The sequence below is a fragment of the Barbus barbus genome (assembly GCF_936440315.1).
Source record: "Barbus barbus genome assembly, chromosome: 12".
Classification (NCBI taxonomy): domain Eukaryota; kingdom Metazoa; phylum Chordata; class Actinopteri; order Cypriniformes; family Cyprinidae; genus Barbus; species Barbus barbus.
Window position 1 is genome coordinate 33,093,333 of NC_136740.1, and position 20,836 is coordinate 33,114,168.

Below are 20,836 nucleotides of genomic sequence, written 5' to 3' on the forward strand. Positions count from 1 at the left end.
CCGAGGAGATTGCTCCTGAGTTTGGTCGGGCGTTTTGTGTGTCGGGATGATGACTCTGTCTCATTTTATGCGGGCGAAGAGTTCTCTGACGACACTTTTCAGGCAGGACAAATCCTGGCTTCTCCCTCGTCAGCAAGGAGTGTTATGGGGGAAGTGCGTTCCATGGCCGGTACATTCAGTGTGCGCTGGTGTCATTGGGCCATGCTATGGTGGGTACTGTGGTGGTGCAGTGTCATCTTTGGCTGACCCTAGCGAACCTGCCTGAGCGGGATCGGAGAGCATTCCTCAGCGCCCCGATCTCACCCCACTCTTCAGAGAAGGCCTTGGTGCGTTTCAAAAACCAGTGCTCTCATATGAAAGCGTATGCATATGAAAAAGAATGCGATCATCAACACTAACCACATATAAATGAAAGCTGACTAATGTTACCGAGTGAAATGTGGATCCAGAAAGAGGTAAAGGACTTTTCAAGCTTTGAGATACTGATGGAAGCCATCTACTGCATCTTTGCTTTTATAATATTACTGAATATGATCCAAATGTAGTATTTGATAAAAATGCGACTTTTTTCAGCTTTTTGCTCAAAATTTAACTTTTTTATGAAACCTGCTTATATTCAAGTGTTGATTAAAAAAACTATACTAGAATAAAACAGATTTTTATGTTTGAAAGTAGAGGGTCTGATCTTTATTTTGATGTATTGCATGATCAGATATTCATACAACAAAATATTCTGGGGGCCATGAAAGTTTAGTGAAAATCAGCAAAAACGCTGGCAGTGGCTGGCAACTTTTTTCAAAAACGCTGACGGGGAAAGACTTAAAGAGGCACATCGTCTGAGGCCCGTTACAAAGTCAATGATGCTGTCATGGGACTTGGTTCTGGAGGCCAATGGCTAACCTCCTTTCGAACCATTCGAGTCTTTAGATCTGAGGATGTTCTGTCAGTGCATCCCACATGCATCCAGTTTGCGCTAGATGGGTCGAGAGTGGTCCGCCCGAACATGGCGTTTACAGCTGAAGTCTTGTCGGGGACATATAGTGTGCTCTCATTTGAGCTGCCCACCCTGTCAAGCCACTCTATCGACTCTGAAGAGGACAAGAAGCTTCATGCTGTGTACGTGGAGCAGAGGCGAGCTGCGCGTTCCTCAGATCGGCTGTTTGTATGTTTTGCCAACCTGGTTCAGGGGAAGCCGCTGTCTAAACAACGCCTTTCACTGGATTGTGGAGGTGATTTCTATTACATACAAAAGCACAGGTTTGGCCCTGCCTGCAGGGGTGCGTGCGCACTCAACGAGGGATATGGCGACGTCATGGGCATTATTTAGAGGAGTGCCTGTGGAGGACATTTGTGCGGCATCTAGTTTTGCCACACAAATGTTAGCACGGTTTTACCGGCTAGATGTCACTGTGGTGACAGTGACCAGGTTTCCATCCAAGGATTTTTTAAATATTTACGATATAGATGATGGAAATGCCAATTATCGATTAAATCTTATTCCGTTTAACTTTAGTGCATAAATGCTATATCGATACTTCAAATGTTGCAAAATTTAGTTTGGAAACACTTTTTGTCGAGAAAAGGGGCTTTAACGCAAATAAATGTTTTGTCACATGACAGAATTAGCCTATAGGCAGCGTCCGTGTTCATGGATTAAATCATATTCATTAAATCATTGAATTATATTCATATTAAATTGTATCTAAAATTATTTTATACATGGTAAGAAAAAGACGAGTTACCTCTCAAACATACTTATCTTAATTTGATGTTCCTTTAGTAGGCTAGCCTACGTTTACGTTATTTTTTTACAGTGCAGTGTTCAGTTTAAATAGTCTGCAGTCTGTGCCTTTCAGCTTGGCCACCATAACCCCGTGATATTATGCCAAGCACATTTAGTTTTACATGGATATTGGAACGCGAAGTACAACATTTTTAATTAATTCGTTTTGGCTTGTTAGCTTCTTATATTTTTATTCTTGTTTTGTTCTGAGTTCTTTCTACCGTTAAATTTAAATGATTTGTTGTGGAGTGAGGGAAATAAAATAGCATGTTTTTTTCAATATGTTTGGCTGACTGTATTTTATGATGACAGTGAACAGGCTGTGTTGTGGAGTCAGTAGGCTATATTTAACTGCACGATCACTTGATTATTTATTTGTTTTCTTATAAAAGTGGAAACAACTTACAATAGCCTACTCCTTCATTTGTGGTTATATAAGAGTAAGACATTATTCAAAACTATTCAAAATATTTATTTTATTTGTATACATTCACAATAAAAACAAAATATTGTGCTTTTGTGAAATAAAGGAAACAAACAGGGTGCCGCTTTCTCAAGAGAGCATCGCAAAAATGAACTGAAATTCTGCATATAGGCTGCTAATTGTTGCGGTTTTTTTCCTTTCATTTTGTTTCATTAATTATTTAGAAAAATATATTTTGTATATGGTCCTATTTATTTGATATGTATAATAGCTTATGTTTTTCTCTGTTCGCAGAAGCGCTGCAGGTGCGTGAATCCTCACGTTCATGTTGTTTATGCTGCTTTTTGCGTGTATAAAAATAACCCCTGAAAAACACATTTAGGTATTTTTAATGGGTCACAGCCACCTATCAATTTAAATTTTATTTAATTGTAATTTAACCTAATCTTGTCGGTTAACGGTTAATATGGCTTAACGACCGTCGGTTAGGAGAAATAAAATAACTGGAATGAACATTCCAGTTTCCTACAAACATTAATCAGAAAAATAATAATACAACTGCACCTGCTTATGATTATTGCTTGAATAAGTAGCATATCTATTTAATAGTCTATAACAAAGTCCCAAAAAAAAAAAGACTCATGACACTTGTAGGCCTATACAATTTAATAATAGGCTGTTTTGTTTCAAATGAATGAAGAACAGGCTAGTGGCCTATAGCCTATAATTTACGCAATAGGAGAAATTATGTTGGAAAACAGCTCGAGGGCAATTTATTATTGCGATACACCAATACTTATGCGACGATTCGTTTTTTTAGGGATGACGTCATCACGCGCACCATTTTATTGGTAAAAGGCCAGTTGGATGGAAACAGGCTGTAGACAGCAAATTTTGCTAAGTTTTTTTAATGTACATTCTCTTTGTCGATAGCAAAACAGAGCAAAAACTGGATGGAGACTTGATTAGTGGCTCGGTCCGTGCTCACCGCAGGGGTTGCAAGTCGGAGGCCTTTACTCCCGTGAAGCGTATGGGGTATGTGGCAGGTGCTGATCCGTCATGTTTAGTTCGGCGACTTTGCGGGACCTGAATATGTGTCCTATAGTCATGTGTTGTACTGAGTGAACCGACTGAATGAGAACAGTAGTTATGTGCATAACTCAATGTATTGTGTGTTTATTTGTTATTAACCCCGTAACCTTACCCCTCATGTTCTGTTGTGGTCATTGTGACCTCGAGAGGATTTCCTTTTTCCCAAAAGTGCTAGTTAATGGACAGAAACTCGTTGACTGTTCTCTGGTGATGTTTTAGGTTGGGTCGTGGGCTCTCTGGAGATTCTGGGCAGTCCGGGCAGTCTGGTGCGGAGTATCGGGAACGGCGTGTCGGATTTCTTCCGCTTGCCATACGAGGGTTTGACTCGTGGACCGGGAGCGTTTATCAGCGGCGTCTCTAGAGGAACAAACTCCTTCATCAAACACATCTCTAAAGGTGAAACACACACATAAACACACACTCACTCACGATTCCAGTGTCAGTTATTCTATGGTTTGATTCCCCTGCTGCGTCTCGTCTGAGCATCACATCATTGTGTGTGTCTGTGTCTGCAGGAACGCTGACGTCCATCACAAATCTGGCCACGAGTCTGGCGCGGAACATGGACCGTCTGTCGCTGGATGACGAGCATTATATGCGACAAGAGGAGTGGAGGAGACAGTTACCTGAAACTCTGGGAGACGGACTGAGACAAGGACTGTCGAGACTCGGCATCAGCCTGCTGGGTAAAACACACACTCATATACACACACACTCCCAAACACACCCTTCTCGTCCCTCTGAGGGTGCCGTCACTCACTCGTGTGTGTGTGTGTGTGTGTGTGTAGGAGCGATCGCAGGAATCGTGGATCAGCCCATGCAGACGTTCACACGGACGCTGGAGTTGCCGAGCTCAGCGAGCAGTGCGGCCCGTGGCGTGATCTCAGGAGTGGGGAAAGGCATTGTGGGAGTTTTCACCAAGCCAATCGGAGGAGCAGCTGAGCTGGTGTCGCAGACCGGATACGGTATGAGAATGTTCATGTAGGCGAGCGCAGGAGAGTGTGTTCATGTGCGTGTGACACGTGTGTGTGTGTGTGTGTGTGTGTGTGTGTGTGTGTGTGTGTGTCGCAGGTCTGCTACACGGCGCCGGTCTCTGGCAGCTTCCCAAGCAGCTGCACCTGCCGACTGACACCAGATCAGCTGACGCCTCCAACAGCCACGTCAAATACGTCTGGTAAAACAACAGCTTTTACATTTACCTATTATTATTTTCATAGTGTTTGATTTTGGTTAGTTATATAAAATTATTTTTGTTTTACATTTTTATGATTTAATAAATTTTTATTTTTATTTAAACATCATTTTACTTTTTATTGTGTAATTAATTTTTAGTAAGTGTTTTATTTTGATTAATTTTTAAAATTAGTTTAATCTTGTGTTGTTAATTATTTTTTTTAATTGTACATTTTTATAATTTAATTCGTTTTTGTTTTATTTAGATTTTTTTATTATTATTTTAATTTTACTGTTTTATTGTTGTGATATACTTAATATTTTTTATGTATTTTTATTTGTATTATTTTTTAATTATTGAAATTTTACATTTTATTTTTACATTTAATTAATTTTCAGTGTTTTATTTTAATTTTACATTTTTATGTTTAATTTTTTTGTATTTTGTTTATTATTATTTTACAATTATCATTTTACATCTTTGTGATTTACATTTTTAGTATGTTTTATTTAGATGTTTAAATTTTTATAATTTCATTAAAGTATCTTTGGATTTGTATTATTTTAAAATTATTTAGGAAAACACTGATCAGAAGGGTGAGTGTGACCTCAGTGGAGCTGATCCCTCACTCTGTGTGTGTGTGTGTGTGCAGGAAGATGCTGCAGTCTCTGGGCCGTCCGGAGCTGCACATGGCTCTAGACGTGCGTATAGTGAGCGGATCGGGGCAGGAACATGCCGGCTGTCTGCTGCTGAGCGGAGAGGTTCTGTTCGTCGTCAGTGTGTGTGAAGACGCGCAGCAGCAGGCCTTTCCCATCACTGAGATCCAGTGTGAACACGACACACACAAGCCTGGACGCATCACACTCACACTGCAGCAGCACCGAGTGACCAGTGACACTGAGGTACACATTTTTATACAGCATCTTTCAGAACCTGAAGGTCACTTTACAAATACATAATACAAAAATACATAATCCAAGCAAAATTAAGTGTCAATAATTGTTATAATGACCTTCATGTATAGAATTAAAACATAAATCCTTTTTCATTATGGATGTTCCTGGATGTTCTTGTGTAATTGTTAGTAGATTTTTTTTTAACCCTCTGGTATTTTGTGTGGCAGTCAAAAATTACGTTTTTTTTTCTCTATGAAATGATTGTACTATATTTTAGTTTGATAGTTTTTATATTAATAAAAATGCTATCAAATATTTTATATTTTTAAGAGATTTTATTGTACTAAATTATATTTTTGGAACATTTAAGATCCATTTATTATCTGTAAATCACTTTTTGAGCACAGACCTGAAAATTACATTTCCATCTTAAACTGTAAATCTTGCCCCCGGTTTCACAGAATAGGCTTAATCTAGTCCCAGACTAAAATGCATATTTGAGCTGTCTCAACTGAAAATACCTTGCTCTGACATATCTTAAAATATGTCAGTGTCATTGTTCTGTGTCAAGATGCAGACCTGTAATGTTTTCTTCTAAGGCATTTTTGTAAATGTTGCTTAAATATCTTTAACTAAAGCCTAGTCCTGGCTTAAGCTAAGATATTATCTTGAATGCTTTGGAGCACAGACTGAAGTGTGTGTGTGTGTGTGTTTTTCAGGACCATTTACCCATTTAGAATCATGTGTGTGTTCACATAGCAAATGCCAAAACCTTTACCAAGTTTCATACCATTCCGATTAAGTATAAAAAAAATCAGTCAAATATGTCTGAACACCTTCAGAGGGTCAATATCTTGCATCTTAAGTTTCCTTCAGTTTGTGTTTCACTGTTTTATCATCAGGGGCCGGTTGCATAAAAGGTTTAGACTAGTCTTAAAAGTTAGTCAGCGAATATTTTTCTTTAAGACTGGTCAAAATATTTAAAATTCGGTTACATACAATGCATCCGGAAAGTATTCACAGTGCTGTTACAGCCTTATTCCAAAATTGATTAAATTCATTATTTTCCTGAAAATTCTACAAACAATAACCCATAATGACAACAAGAAAGAAGTTTGTTGGAAATCTTTGTAAATTTATAAAATAAAATAATAAATAAAAAATCACATGTACATAGGTATTCACAGCCTTTGCCATGAGACTCAAAATTGAGCTCAGGTTACACCTGTTTCCACCGATCCTCCTTGAGATGTTTCTACAGCTTGATTGGAGTCCACCTGTGGTAAATTCAGTTGATTGGACATGATTTGGAAAGCACACACCTGTCTATATAAGGTCTCACAGTTAACGGTGCATGTCAGAGCACAAACCAAGCCATGAAGTCCACAGAATTGTCTATAGAGCTCAGAGACAGGATTGTGTCGAGGCACAGATCTGAGGAAGAGTTCAGAACAATTTCTGCAGCATTGAAGGTTCACAGAAGCGTGTAGTCTCTGTTACCCTTAATGGAAGATCATCAGTTTTACTTTTGGATTCAACTTAGACTAATCTAAATTTTTACATTTTATGCAAGCAAATTTTTAAAATATGACCAGTCTTAAAGAAAACAATTAGATGCTTAACTTGTAAGACTAGTCTAAACCTTCTATGCAACCGGCCCCAGCAGGATGTTCACGCAGAAGTCAAACTGTTAGTGTTTTGTTTATGTTCCTGCACCTGATGGATGTGTTATGATGTTCACCTGTGTCTCATGTGTCTGTCTCTCTCTCTTGTGTCTCTGGTCTGTCGATTGAATTCAATATTGCTTTATTGGCATGACTGTAAAAAATACAATATTGCCAAAGCTTGAAATATATAGAGAGAAATATAATAACAATGAAAATATCAAAATAATAGAATAAAAACATTATAACAATATAAACTTAAACAGTGTAACAAATAAGAACTTGTGTGAACATTTAACCAAAGCTCCTGAAAAATTCCAAAAGATTAAGCTGAAAAAGACAGAGAGTGAGATAATGGCAACAAACAAATAAAAACAACAGAGGAACAACTTGGATTCGCGTAAACACTGATTTTTCTTCTAGAAAATACATTTTAATACAAAAAAGAAGACTTGAACCTCTGGATTAGCATCTGGCTACTGGATCAGCACTGCACCAGCTATCTGCAGATTTCCCTCCAAAACACTTAAGAAATTTTTAAAGGAACTACAACTGAAAAACATGCCACAATTGTTGATCTACAGTGGCTAAACAAAGAGGTGAGCTCTATCTGGTATAAAACACAAACAAAAACTGAATATTTAATTTTATTCAAGTAAAAACTCTCATCATTATAAGCTAAAGTTAGCTGCACTTCTGGCTCAGTGCCCAGTCTGATCACCATGGCCACCCTGGCTCTAGCAGGTGTGTTACCCAGAGAAGGCACGAAAAAAACACAGAGAAAACTCTGAGACAATTCTGATGTTCTATACGCTGACTATATTCAGCTCAATGGGAAAAGAATCCAGAACAACTTCATTTTCCACACCACTATGATTAATGCTTGGAAACTGATCATCTGTGAGGAATGCAAGCATGTTTTTAAAGAAGGAATTGGCCGAGGTGGAAGATTAACTATTTGTGAAGATAAAATGCTAGACACAGACAACCCCATTCTCACTATAACATACTATACTAAAGGCACCTTCTTACTGCAAGGCAATGAAGCAAGCCTGAACTCATTTGAGGAGATGTTCCCCCTGCTAAAAGCCAGAGTAGAGAAGGAGAGAGAGGAGACCCATGGGAACTGCACAGACTCTGAAGAAGAAGGCCCAGTGAATCCGAACGTCAACTGAGAGACAGTTTAGCCCTACTAGAACTGGACTTCACTGAATTCAGAGAACACACTCAGGCCAAACTCTCAGACACACACAACACAAACATTTACATCCAGGAGCTCAAAGATGAACTCCAGCAGCTGAAGAAAAGCACCTGCTCCTCCATGGACTTACAAGAGCGCTCGGAGAACTTCAAGAAGAAAACCAAACTCTTCACTTACAGTTATGCAAACTAGAGGAGGACACAGAGAAAAAGGAAGTGAACTTTTCCAGACAGCTGCAAGAAATGAAAGAACAGTTACAGAAAAACACAAAAGACAATACACTTCACTACAATGCAGCTCCAAACAAACCAAACTACACAAACACAGAATGCGTGCCTACGACAAACACACAGACACCTGCAGCAACACAGGGCTCACCTGCCCAGACTTCAGAACCTGATACAGATGTTCTCTGGATCTTTTTTTCTTACAAAATGGCGCCACTGTGTTCGGACGCCGTCCAGGTCGCTCCGCTCAGATTTTGCTTTAACCTGTTAACCTTCGCCCCCATTTGGGGCTTCGCAGGTGAAAATAACCTACCTAAATTAAAATGGTAACAGTTCGTGACAAAGTGTGCTTACACAAACAAATTAGGTATCTTTGGAAAGAAGACACTCTGGGCTTTACTATCCATCATCCAGAGTTGATAATGCTCAAAAAGATAAAAAGTTATAGACACTGACGTGCCTTGAAAAATATTTTTCCACACTGAATGTTTTTTTATTTCATATACAAATACATGAAATAAGTCCTGGAGCAATGGATCGAAAGCCACATGTCTCATGAGTTCATATTTCAAATTTGAAGAAGATACCACGAAAAATGAGATTCCTGCAATATTTTTTCTGAAACTATTTATAGTCCCCCCACCCCCCTGTTTGAGGAACAATAACCACCAAATGGATTGCAGAATTATACAAGCTATTTTAGTCATTATACATGTTCCTGCATAGTTTTTCAACTATAAAATAATAGACAGATTTATCTGAGCACTAAAAAATAAAAAAATAATTATTTGAGTAATAAAAAAGGAAAAAAAATAGAAACAAATGCTTTGTATATAGTATGTATACTGAAGTATTCTGATTGCCAGACATGAAGTGATATTGCCAGACATGGTCATAGAGTCAGTAATCACACGCTGATGTGCTTCCATTCAGATGATAATCAAACAGATGGGCCATATAATCAATAATAGCTGATCATTGAATCACAATGATAGCCGTCATAGAGTCGGTAATAAACACGCTGATGTCCGTCCATACAGATTATAATCATGCAGATACGGCCATATTCCCCACACAATACACACACACACATATATAAAAAATGTAGTAGAAAAAAAAAACTTTTTTTTAATGTAAAAAGCAGATCGCTAAGTTAGCGTCATAGCCTGCGTCAGAGCTGGCAGGAAGGAGCGCCAAATTCAAATAAACTATATTCCGCTTTTCTGAGACTTTTTTTCTCCGTGGACGGTCTCATTCTGTTTGTAAAACTGTATGCTACAGCACCGTGTTGTTTTTTTACCACCAAGATGCTGTTTTTGAGCGTAATTTATTCCATAAAGGACGCGAACAATAACTCTCTGAAGAAATGAAACGTAAACAAAGGAATATTCACCCTTATTACAACATTATTGTTTCGCTGGACTAAAAGTGCTCGCTGGGATGTTGTTCTGTGGACCCTTACCTCTCTAACTAAACTGGGATTTCAGCAGTGGACGCGTTTGTGGCTCATTATTACAATGATAATGGTACGTACGGCTTTTTTATTCTGCCTGTTTTGATATGTACTGCTTACACAAATGTAGCAAATACATTCCTTATAAGCTTTCCATCGAAAAACAACGATCTGTCGTCGATGCTTGAGGCTTAGACCTTCAGAATGATATATAGTTTGTCAAGATTAACAATATTCTTTCACGTTAAATTCATTCATAAACATTAAACTAGTGGGGAAAAAAACGCTTCAGTGCGATGTCGCTCTGGTGAACGTTAACAGGTTAATTTACTTTTTTACTTTTACTTTCTCTTTTTACACATTTCACGTCGGCACTGATCACCTATAACAAAGAAACACTTTTGGACATTAGAAACCGCTACACTAACCTGTTCCAAGACACTTCATCCACGAATCCATCGTGGCCATTGGAGATCCTTCGGAACGCGGAGATAAACAATAACCCCCGAGGCGACGGATCAAGAAACACAGCGGGAAACGCGCTGCGATTCGAGACAGACTCAGGAAAAGGGCTCACAGTCCTCCTCTTCCGAGCATTCTGCTCGCAAATGTCCAATCTTTGGAGAATAAGATGGACGATATTAGAGCCAGGATTACTTTCCAACGGGACATAAGGGACTGTAATATCCTTTGTCTGTCCGAAACATGGCTTTCGTCGTCGGTCCCGGACACTGCTGTAATGCCAAGTGATAACTTCTCTGTTTTACGGATGGACAGAACAGCAGAGGCCGGTAAATCCAGGGGTGGAGGAGTGTGTTCCATGATCAACAAGAAATGGTGTGATCCCAGGAATATCTCCATTCTGTCGCGTTCCTGCTCGCCTCATCTGGAACATCTTTCCATTACTTGCCGCCCATTTTATCTGCCCCGGGAGTTTTCATCGATCATTGTTACTGCTGTGTACATTCCACCACAGGCAGACACCGGCTTGGCTTTGTCTAAGCTTCACGATGTGCTCAGAGGCTACATTAACAAACATCCTGACGCTGCCTTTATCATCGCGGGAGACTTTAACAAAGCCAACCTCAGGCAGGGCATACCGAACTTTCATCAACATGTATCCTGTCCAACTAGAGGACCAAATACCCTGGATCACTGCTACACTCAGTTTAAGAATGCTTACAAAGCCCGCTCACTACCGGCTTTTGGCAAATCGGACCATGCCGCCATTTTCCTCACACTGGAATACAAACAAAGGCTCGTTCAGGATCCTCCGGTGCAGAGAGTAGTGACCCGCTGGTCCTCCCACTCAGAGGCTATGTTACAGTCGGCTCTTGATGACGTCGACTGGGACATGTTCCAGGTGAGTTCTTCTGACGTCAGCGAGTTCACGGATGTAGCATTAAGCTTTGTAAACACGTTAACCGAGCAAGCTACAGAAACAATAACTATAAGGACATTCTCCAACCAGAAACTGTGGGTGGATAGAACAATCCATGCTGCGGTTAACACACGCACTGCCGCTTTGGGGGAAGTCGTGGCCTAATGGTTAGAGAGTCGGACTCGTAATCGAAAGGTTGCGAGTTCGAGTCCCCGGCCGGCAGGAATTGTAGGTGGGGGGAGGGAATGTCCAGCGCTCTCTCCACCCTCAATACCACGACTGAGGTGCCCTTGAGCAAGGCACCGAACCCCCAACTGCTCCCCGGGCGCCGCAGCATGGCTGCCCACCGCTCCGGGTGTGTGTTCACGGTGTGTGTGTGTGTGTGTGCATTTGTTCACTACTCACTGCTGTGTGTGTGCACTTGGATGGGTTAAACGCAGAGCACCAATTTCGAGTATGGGTCACCATACTTGACAATACGTCACGACTTAGAATGTGGCTCTTCTGACCGGGAATACGAGTGAGTACAAAGCATCATGCTATGCTCTCCGACGCGCAGTAAGAGCCGCCAAACACATATACAGAGAGAGAATTGAGTCTCATTTCCAGCTCAATGACTCTCGACGGATGTGGCAGGGACTGATGGACCATCTGTGCCTTTGGAAACAAATCCTCCGCAGAGGTGAGAGCAGGTCCATTGCTGGCCGACGAGTTAAACATCTTCTACGGCCGCTTCGACTGCAACAGCGGCGGCGTGTCTCTGCCGTCCAGCGCGTCAGGAAGCAGCAGGCAGAGTCTACACCTCCGACACATCACCGTGTCGGAGGATGAGGTTCGGAGGGCGCTAAAGATAGTGAACGTCAGGAAAGCAGCCGGCCGTGTTCTGAGGTCCTGCGCTGATCAGCTCGCTGGTTTGTTCACTTCCATCTTTAATGAGCCCCTTGCTACCTCCGTGGTTCCCACCTCATTTAAAAAATCTGTCATTATCCCTGTGCCAAAGAACAATAAACCCTCTTGCCTGAATGACTATCGCCCAGTTGCCCTCACATCTATAGTCATGAAGGTTTTTGAAAGACTTGTAAAAGAGCCACATTTGCTCCTCCATACCTGATGCTTTGGACCCTCTTCAGTTTGCCTATCGCCCAAATAGATCTAATGACGATGCCATCTCTCATGCCCTCCACTCTTCCCTCACACACATGGACAGCAACAATGGGAATTATGTAAGGCTGCTATTCATTGACTATAGCTCAGCTTTCAACACTATAGTCCCCATCAAGCTGGCTTCTAAACTCACAGACCTCGGCCTAAACTCCTCACTCTGTGACTGGATTCAAGACTTCCTCACCGGCAGACCTCAAGTGGTGAAAGTTGGCCAGTTCACCTCAAACTCCATCACTCTGAATGTAGGAGCCCCACAGGGCTGTGTCCTGAGTCCCCTGCTCTACTCTCTCTACACGCATGACTGCGTGTCCTCTCACAGCTCCACATCTATTATCAAATTCGCTGATGATACTGTGGTTCTGGGCCTCATCTCCAACAATGATGAGACCGCATACTTGGATGAGGTAGAGAGACTCACATCATGGCGCCAGGACAACTGTCTCTCTCTGAATGTGAGCAAAACTAAAGAGCTGATCATGGACTTTAGGAAGAGACAGCAGCAGCCCTACACTCCTCTTATGATCAGTGGGACCCCTGTGGAGAGGGTGAGTAGCTTCAAGTACCTCGGTGTAAACATCTCCGAGAACCTGACTTGGACTACACACATCCAAACAGTTAAGAAAGCCAGGCAAAGACTATACCACCTGCGACAGCTGAGGAAATTCAGGGTCTCACCAGCAGTCCTGAAAACTTTCTATTCAGGGACAATAGAAAGTGTATTGACTCAGTGCATCTCACTGTGGTATGGAAACAGCTCTAATCAGGACTGTAAAACACTACAGAGAGTTGTGCGCTTAGCTGAGCGCATCTCAGGGTCTGCTCTCCCCTCTCTGCAGGACATCTACCTCAAACGCTGCAAAAGTAGAGCTGTCAAAATCATCAAGGACTCAAATCACCCTGGTAACCGACTATTCACTTTCCATCTGGTAAGCGCTTCTGTAGCCTGATGGCAAAAACTGAGAGACTTAGGAGGAGCTTCTTCCCCCAGGCAATCAGGCTCCTAAACTCTAACTCTGTGTTATAACATCACTTGACTCCGTGTAAATATCACTATATCAATAAGCTATTCATAATTTTTCTCTACCTCATATTACTGCTATTTAAATACCCTGTACAACTTTTTTGCACATTCTTTTGCACATTCCTCTTATATTACTATTTAAGTCAACAACATACTGACCTGCACATTTATATTTATATTTTTTATCTTTTATTTTATTCTTTTATTTTTTCTACTTTTCTTTTTCTTAATATTGGTATACTATATAATTGCACTGTCCTTGGAGTGGACCTGACTTACATTTCACTGCTGGTTATACTCTGTATAATTGTGTATGTGACGAATAAAAATCTTTAATCCTCCTCATGGACTAAAATTCCTGGACCCCCATAAACTCTTTCCGCACCAAAAAGTCACTGCAAAGCGATGTAGCACAACAGGCCACACCCACCAGATCATCAGAGACTTCACAGGACACCCCTCATGTATTATCATTCACACTGGGACTAATGACCTTCACTCGCTGCGCAACAATACTTCTGATGCAGTGAGGAAAATGGCAGAAATCACCAGCAAAAAGTTCCCAGAATCCCAAATCATAATCCCCACGATTCTCCCAAGACACGACACACCACCACACATCATCTACAGCATCAATGCTGAAATCTACTGTGGCTGTTCTGCTCTACCCAATGTACACCTGGCCCACCACCACGACATCGGCCTCCAACATCTGTACGATGGACTTCACCTACACAAAGACGGAGTCCGTATTTTTGCAAAGACTCTAAAAGATGCAGACCTGGGCCACAGTTCAGCATCACCGAGACACCTGTTACCAACTCCACAATACCACCGGCCCATTCACCCCTACATGCCCAGACATCCCCCTCCGGCCCTAATGAGGACAGACATCGCCTGGACAAACACTGCACGTCGTCCACCACACCCACCAATGGCTCCCTACACATATGTAAACCTGCAGTCACCAACTTCACATCCACCTGCTGCCCATCAAACCCCCGTAAGAAAGAAGAAACCAAAAACCACCCCACACCAAGAGAAGCCCCCACAGCCGAGAGCACAGAGCTATGCTGAAGCTGCAGCCCGGCCCCCTGCTCCACCCAGCACCTCCACACCTGCCAGTGAACTGAGCCAGATGCTGCAGACACTGTGCAACCAGCTCCTCAACAGATAAGGACAATATGCCCAAACAGTGCACTAATATCTCGGGAAAAAAAAAGTGCCCTAGATGTAAATTGTCTACCATATACATTCTCACAGGTTATTTTCTCTGTCTTACCAAATAGGTTTATCTTTAATATTACTAAAATACTAATGCGTTCATTTCATATAAGTTGTTGGAATATTCAGGGTCTTCATTCTTCAAATTTTCGTCCTAAAAGCACAGACCCAATTTTTCAGAAAAATAACATATGCTGACATTATCGTTCTCACTGAAACCTGGTGTCGAAAGGATGCGCTTACCTACTGTCCCTCAGGCTACTATGAAGTAATTGTACCCTCAGTTAAATTAAGTACAGTCCACCGTGGACGAGACTCGGGAGGAATTTTGGTGTGGTACAGGGAAGCTCTGGCAAAACACACTTCTATTATTACACTAAGTAAATTTCATTGCTGGTTAAAACTAAACAATCAAATTGGCATTTCAACCACCGACACTTATCTTTGTGCCATCTACATTCCTCCAGCAGAATCCCCTTACTATGATGAGGAATATCTGAACAACATCCACACAGAGATCAGCCGTTTCCAGGCCCAGGGAAACGTGCTGCTGTGTGGAGACTTTAACGCAAGAACTGGATCTGAACCTGATAACATGGATCCAAAGGATAACGAACATGTCTTTGGCCAAAACCCCCTGAGTCTCACAAAAAACCTCCCATCAAGAAACAATCTTGACCAAACTGTAAATAAAAATGGTAGAGAATTAGTGCAGCTCTGCCGAGCCTCAGGCCTGTATATACTTAATGGCAGGATCAGAGGGGACTCTTTAGGGAGGTTCTCGTGTTGTTCAGGTCTTGGAGCTAGTGTAGTTGACTATGGTCACTGACATGGACCCCTCTGGTCTGTCTCTCTCTCATTTGTCTGTCTCTCTCTCTTGTGTCTCTGGTCTGTCTCTCAAGATTCAAGATTTAAATAGCTTCATTGGTATGGTGAAAGAAATCTTTACATTGCCAAAGCTTTAATAACACTATATAATAAAAATAAATAAATAATAATAAAAAAAATAATATGTTTTTATAGAAGTGCCTCTAGGCATATAGTGAGTGTGTTGGTAGTTCTGTCCCGCTGGAGGCTCTTTGGTCATGACAGGACCTCACACACCTGGCGGCCAGGTTTGAGCTTGCTGGGCTTTCTCCTAGCAGGTATGGGAGTTTGTCCATATTTGGTTTCTGAAGGAAGTCTTTGTGGTGAGTTGTGAAATGGGGATAGAAAGTGTCCCTAATTTGTGCATATTTAGGGCAGGATGTCAGGAAGTGCAGTTCTGTTTCCACTTCATTTCGTGTGCAGTGGGGACACAGCCGGTCTTCTTTTGGTAGCCAGGTCTGTCTGTGTCTGCCGGTCTCTATGGTGAGATTGTGTTGACTGAGTCTGTACATGCTCAGGACTTTCCTCAGTTTAGGGTCACTCACTGTACTCAGGTATCCTGCCAATTCATATTCTCTATTTAGGGCCAAATAGCATTCCAATTTACTTTGTAGGGCTGTTGCGTCTCTCCAATGTTGTAGGTATTTTTCTTTTTGTGTTTTAATTATTTGGTTTGGTCTGGCTAAGTTTTTATTCTCAGTCAGACATGTTGTGGTTTGTGTAGTCAGCTCTAAGACCGATTGGCTGAGGGCGTTTCTTTCTGGTGTCAGCTCTTGGTAGTTCAGGGCTTTGTGACGGAGGGTCTGTTTATCACTGTTTTTTAGGTGGGCATGGAATTTAATGGCCCTTTTTTGAATTGTGATTATAAGTGGGTATAATCCTAATTCTGCTCTGCAGGCATTATTTGGGGTTTTGCGCTGTACTCGAAGCAAAACTTTGCATAGTTCGGTCTGCTATTGGGTGTTCAGTCTCTATTGGTGCTATCAGTCTCTATTGAGTGTTTGTCCCATTTAGTGAACTCTTGGTTTGTGAGCGGGCCCCAGACTTCACACCCGTAGAGTGCGATGGCTTCTATTACTGATTTGATTATTTTTATCCAGATTCTGATTGGGATGTCAATTTTGATATTTCTCTTAATAGCGTAAAAAGCTCTCCGTGCCTTGTCTCTCAGGTCGTTCACAGCTTTGTTAAAATTCCCTGTGTTGTTAATATTTATGCCAAGATAAGTGTAGTTCTGCGTGTGCTCAAGGAGCATGTTGTCTAATTTAAAACTATGATGTTGGTCTTGGTTGCTTGGTTGCTTTTTCGGAAAATCATTATTTTTGTCTTTTTGGGGTTAACTGACAGAAGCTGTGCAGGAGGTCTAGATGCTGCTGTAGACCCTCTTTAGTGGGAGACAGCAGCACCAGATCATCAGCAAAAAGGAGGCATTTGACTTCAGTGTCTAGTAGAGTAAGACTGATCCAGAGCCCTGGCTAACTCATTTATGTATTGAACAGTGTAGGACTTCAGCTGCAGCCCTGTCTCACTCCACGACACTGAGGGAGGAATTCTGTGTGTTTGTTACCAATCTTAACAGCAAATTTGTTGTTTTTGTACATTGATTTGATGATGTCATATGTTTTTCCTCTGATGCCGCACTGAATTAATTGAAGAAAAAGACCTTCATGCCAAATGGAGTCAAAAGCTTTTTTGAAGTCAATAAAGCATGAGGAAATTGTGCTTTTGTTTTGGTTGATTTGCTTATGGATTAAGGTATGGAGAGTGTATATATGGTCTGATGTGCAACACTTGCTCAGGACATTTCTGTCTCTAAGAATATGGGCTAGTCTGCTGTTTAGGATGTTGCAGAAAAGTTGACCTAGGTTGCTGTTTACACATATGCCACGGTAGTTATTGGGGTCAAATCTGTCTCCGTTTTTATGGATTGGGGTGATTTAGGCCTTTGTTCCAAATGTTGGGGAATATACCTGAACTAAGGATGATATTGAAGAGCTTGAGGATTGCTAATTTGAATTTGTGCTCCGTGTATTTTATCATTTCATTTAGGATGCCATCGACACCACAGGCTTTTTGGGTTTTCAGGGTTTGTATTGTGTCTAATAGTTCAGCTCGTGTAATTGGGGAGTCTAAAGGCTTCTGGTAGTCTTTGATGGTCGACTCTAAAACCCTTAGTTTTTCACATATTGCATTTTGTTCCTGATTGTTTTCTATATTACTAAAAAGGTTGGAGAAGTGGTTTATCCAAACATCTCCATTCTGGTTGGCTAGTTCTTGATGGTAAGATGTGTTTCATGTATTCCAATGTTTCCAGAAGTGGTTGGATTCTAAGGATTCTTAAATTTCTTTGAGTTGACTTTTTGTGTTTTGCTCTTTTTTCTTTCTTACAGTATTCCTATATTGTTTAAGTTTTTCATGATAGAGATGACAGTGTTCTCATTGTCAGCATCTCTGTGTTTCTGGTTTGATAGGATTCTTACTTCTTTCCTAAGTCTTTTGCAGTCATTGTCAAACCATTTCTCAGTGGCATGTGCTCTTTTTGCTTTTCTTTTTGTGGTTTTTAAATTTGATAAAGTTGCTGAGAGCTCAAATATTCTGTTCAGCTTGTCTACTGCTAGGTTTGTACCTTCACTGTTGTGCAGGAAAGGAGTGGCGAGGAATTGATCTAATAGGACTTGAATTTTTGTTTGACCAATTGTGCTTAGATATGTATCTTTACTGTTTAGTTTCCATCTATACGTGTTTCTCAGTGAGTGGAGCTGGGTTTGTTTAGATGTTTCTCTGGTTAAGTAGAGGGTTACTATGGTCTGATAGTGGGTTTAGTTGGCTGGCTGTGAACGCTCTGAGGGAATTTGGGTTAAGGTCTGTAAGAAAATAGTGGACTGTACTGCTACCAAAAGGAGAGCTGTAGGTGTATCTACCGTAGGAATCTCCTCTTAGTCTGCCATTGACTACATACCTAGTGTGCGACACAGATGTGTTCCGCTTTTGTTTGTTGTTTTATCATAATTGTGTCTTCGTGTGTGTATAGGTGGGGGGAGGACGTCACCTCCAGGCAGGTGTTTGTCCCCCTGAGAGTTAAGTGTGTCCAGTTCTTCACCTGTTCTGGCATTTAGGTCTCCACAGACCAGTACGCTTCCCTGTGACTGGAAGTAATTCATGTCTTCTTCAAGAATGGAGAAACTTGTCTTCATTAAAATAGGGAGACTCTGCTGGAGGGATGTAAGTGGCACATAGGAAGATGTTTTTCTCTGTTGCGGTGACTGTCCTATTAATTTCTAACCATGTATAGAATTGTCTTGTTTTAGCTACTTTGACGGCATGGACAAGATTTGATCTGTACCAAATAAGCATGCCTCCTGAGTCTCTTCCTTGTGTCACTCCAGGCAGTTTAATAGATGGGATGAGGAGTTCTCTGTAGTCTTTGGGGCAGCCGGTGGGTCCGTCTCTGCTCCAGGTCTCCTGCAGGATGATGATGTCTGAATTTTTTATTTCAGAGTTGAAATCTGTGTTTCTGCTTTTGAGGCCAAAGGTAGATGATCTCAGGCCTTGAATATTCCAACTTGATATTATAAATGCTTTGTTGTTCATAGGGTTTTGACCTATGACAGTAGGTGTGAGCAGATGAGGTTGAGCATCTGACGGATGTCTCTTAGCTCTGTTGTTGTGGCTTGCACTGGTGCTGTTGTGGGTTTTCTGCTCGCTTTCTCTCTCTCATGTGTCTCTGGTCTGTCTCTCTCTCATGTGTCTCTGGTCTGTCTCTCTCTCGTCTGTCTCACATGTGTCTGTCTCTCTCTCTTGTGTCTCTGGTCTGTCTCTCTCTCATGTGTCTCTGGTCTGTCTCTCTCTTGTGTCTCAGGTGGACGGGGCTCGCGAGCGTCTCTCTGAGCTGCAGTATAGTCGGCTGGTGGATTTCGTCACCGGAACGTCTCAGTATTTGTCTCCGTCTCTGTCGTCCCTCCATCAGCAGCCAGCGGTCACTCCAGCTGAGCCATCGCCCAGCGTCTCCAAAACATACCAGTATCACGCCGAGCCCGCCTTCACACGTGTGTTCATCTGCAAGTTCAACATGGTGAAAAACAAAGCGCTGCGCATCGGTTTCCACTGACACTCCATCTTCATGTTTGTGTTATTTAACGAGAGTAAAACACTTCATTAACGTGGAGGGACATCACTACATTGATCAGCTGCTTCTGTATAATGTGATGCTTTAAACCAAAAGGCCTTTCGTTTTGTATTTTTATAAGCAATGCAAGAAAGATGATTTCATGTTTTTATTTAATTTGCTCTTGTATTCTTGTCTAATAATAAATGAATGTCACTATATAATGAATCTGTTTTTTTTGTTAATAAAATATAAGATGTGCTAAAGCTGTACAGTGCATCGTCCCGCTGACGTTCAGTTCCGGCTCTGCCTTCGATGCGACACAAACATTCACGATTTTCAGCTCTTCAGTTCTTTCTGATTCTTCATCTGATCAGATGCGTGTGTGTCCTGTGTTTGTGTGTCTGCAGCTTCTGTTTGCAAAGGAAACAGTCGTCAGATATAATTGTTTTACATGTAGTTTTCATCAGATCATAATCCACATGGAATATTTATACTGTTCACACCTACAGGAACTAACCCATCTGTAAAATAAAATCTCAGAGCGACATACATGTGCGTGTGCTCGTTGACCGGTCGTGAAAGATGAAGATGACATTGCGACCGCGCCGTTCTCTGGCGTTTTCTCATGTTCCAGTGCCGCCATGTGTTTGGCGTACGACCAGGAGATCTGACAAGATCAGCAATCAGTTACAAACACGTTTTGGAAAGATCTTACGGTCATTATTCATATGATAATGATTCAAATAATTCAAACGGTATCATCATCAAATTCAAGAGTAATTGGTATTATTTGTCACAAAACCAGTCATAAAGGTTCAATTTAGATGTATACATCATCTGAAAGCTGAATAAATAAGCTTTCCATTGATGTATGGTTTGTTATGATAGGACAATATTTGAAAATCAAAATACTGAGAAAATCTCCTTTAAAGTTGTTCAAATGAAGTTCTTAGCAATGCATATTACTAATCAAAAATTAAGTTTTGATATATTTATGGTAGGAAACTTACTAAATATCTTCATGGAACATGATCTTAATATCCTAATGAATTTTGTCATAAAAGAGAAATGTATAATTTTGATCCATACAATGTATTGTTGTCTATTGCTACAAATATACCTGTGTTACTCATGACTGCTTTTGTGCTGCAGGGACA

The 20,836-nt window shown here is 41.2% G+C and overlaps 1 protein-coding gene across 4 annotated transcripts in view; it reads left to right on the forward strand.

Annotated features, from left to right (window-relative positions):
* The window catches only part of LOC306877490 (intermembrane lipid transfer protein VPS13B-like), a 190,568-nt gene extending 170,343 nt beyond the window's left edge, over positions 1 to 20,225 (forward strand). For all 4 annotated transcript variants that reach the window (XM_079429263.1, XM_079429262.1, XM_079429264.1 and 1 more), the window contains exons 57-62: positions 3,519 to 3,695; positions 3,815 to 3,985; positions 4,088 to 4,264; positions 4,371 to 4,473; positions 5,126 to 5,375; positions 19,431 to 20,225. In XM_079429263.1, the coding sequence (XP_079285389.1) occupies positions 3,519 to 3,695; positions 3,815 to 3,985; positions 4,088 to 4,264; positions 4,371 to 4,473; positions 5,126 to 5,375; positions 19,431 to 19,679 (1,127 nt within the window). In that variant the 3' untranslated portion in view covers positions 19,680 to 20,225. The remainder of the gene's footprint in view (positions 1 to 3,518; positions 3,696 to 3,814; positions 3,986 to 4,087; positions 4,265 to 4,370; positions 4,474 to 5,125; positions 5,376 to 19,430) is intronic.
* Positions 20,226 to 20,836: the final 611 nt, after the last annotated feature.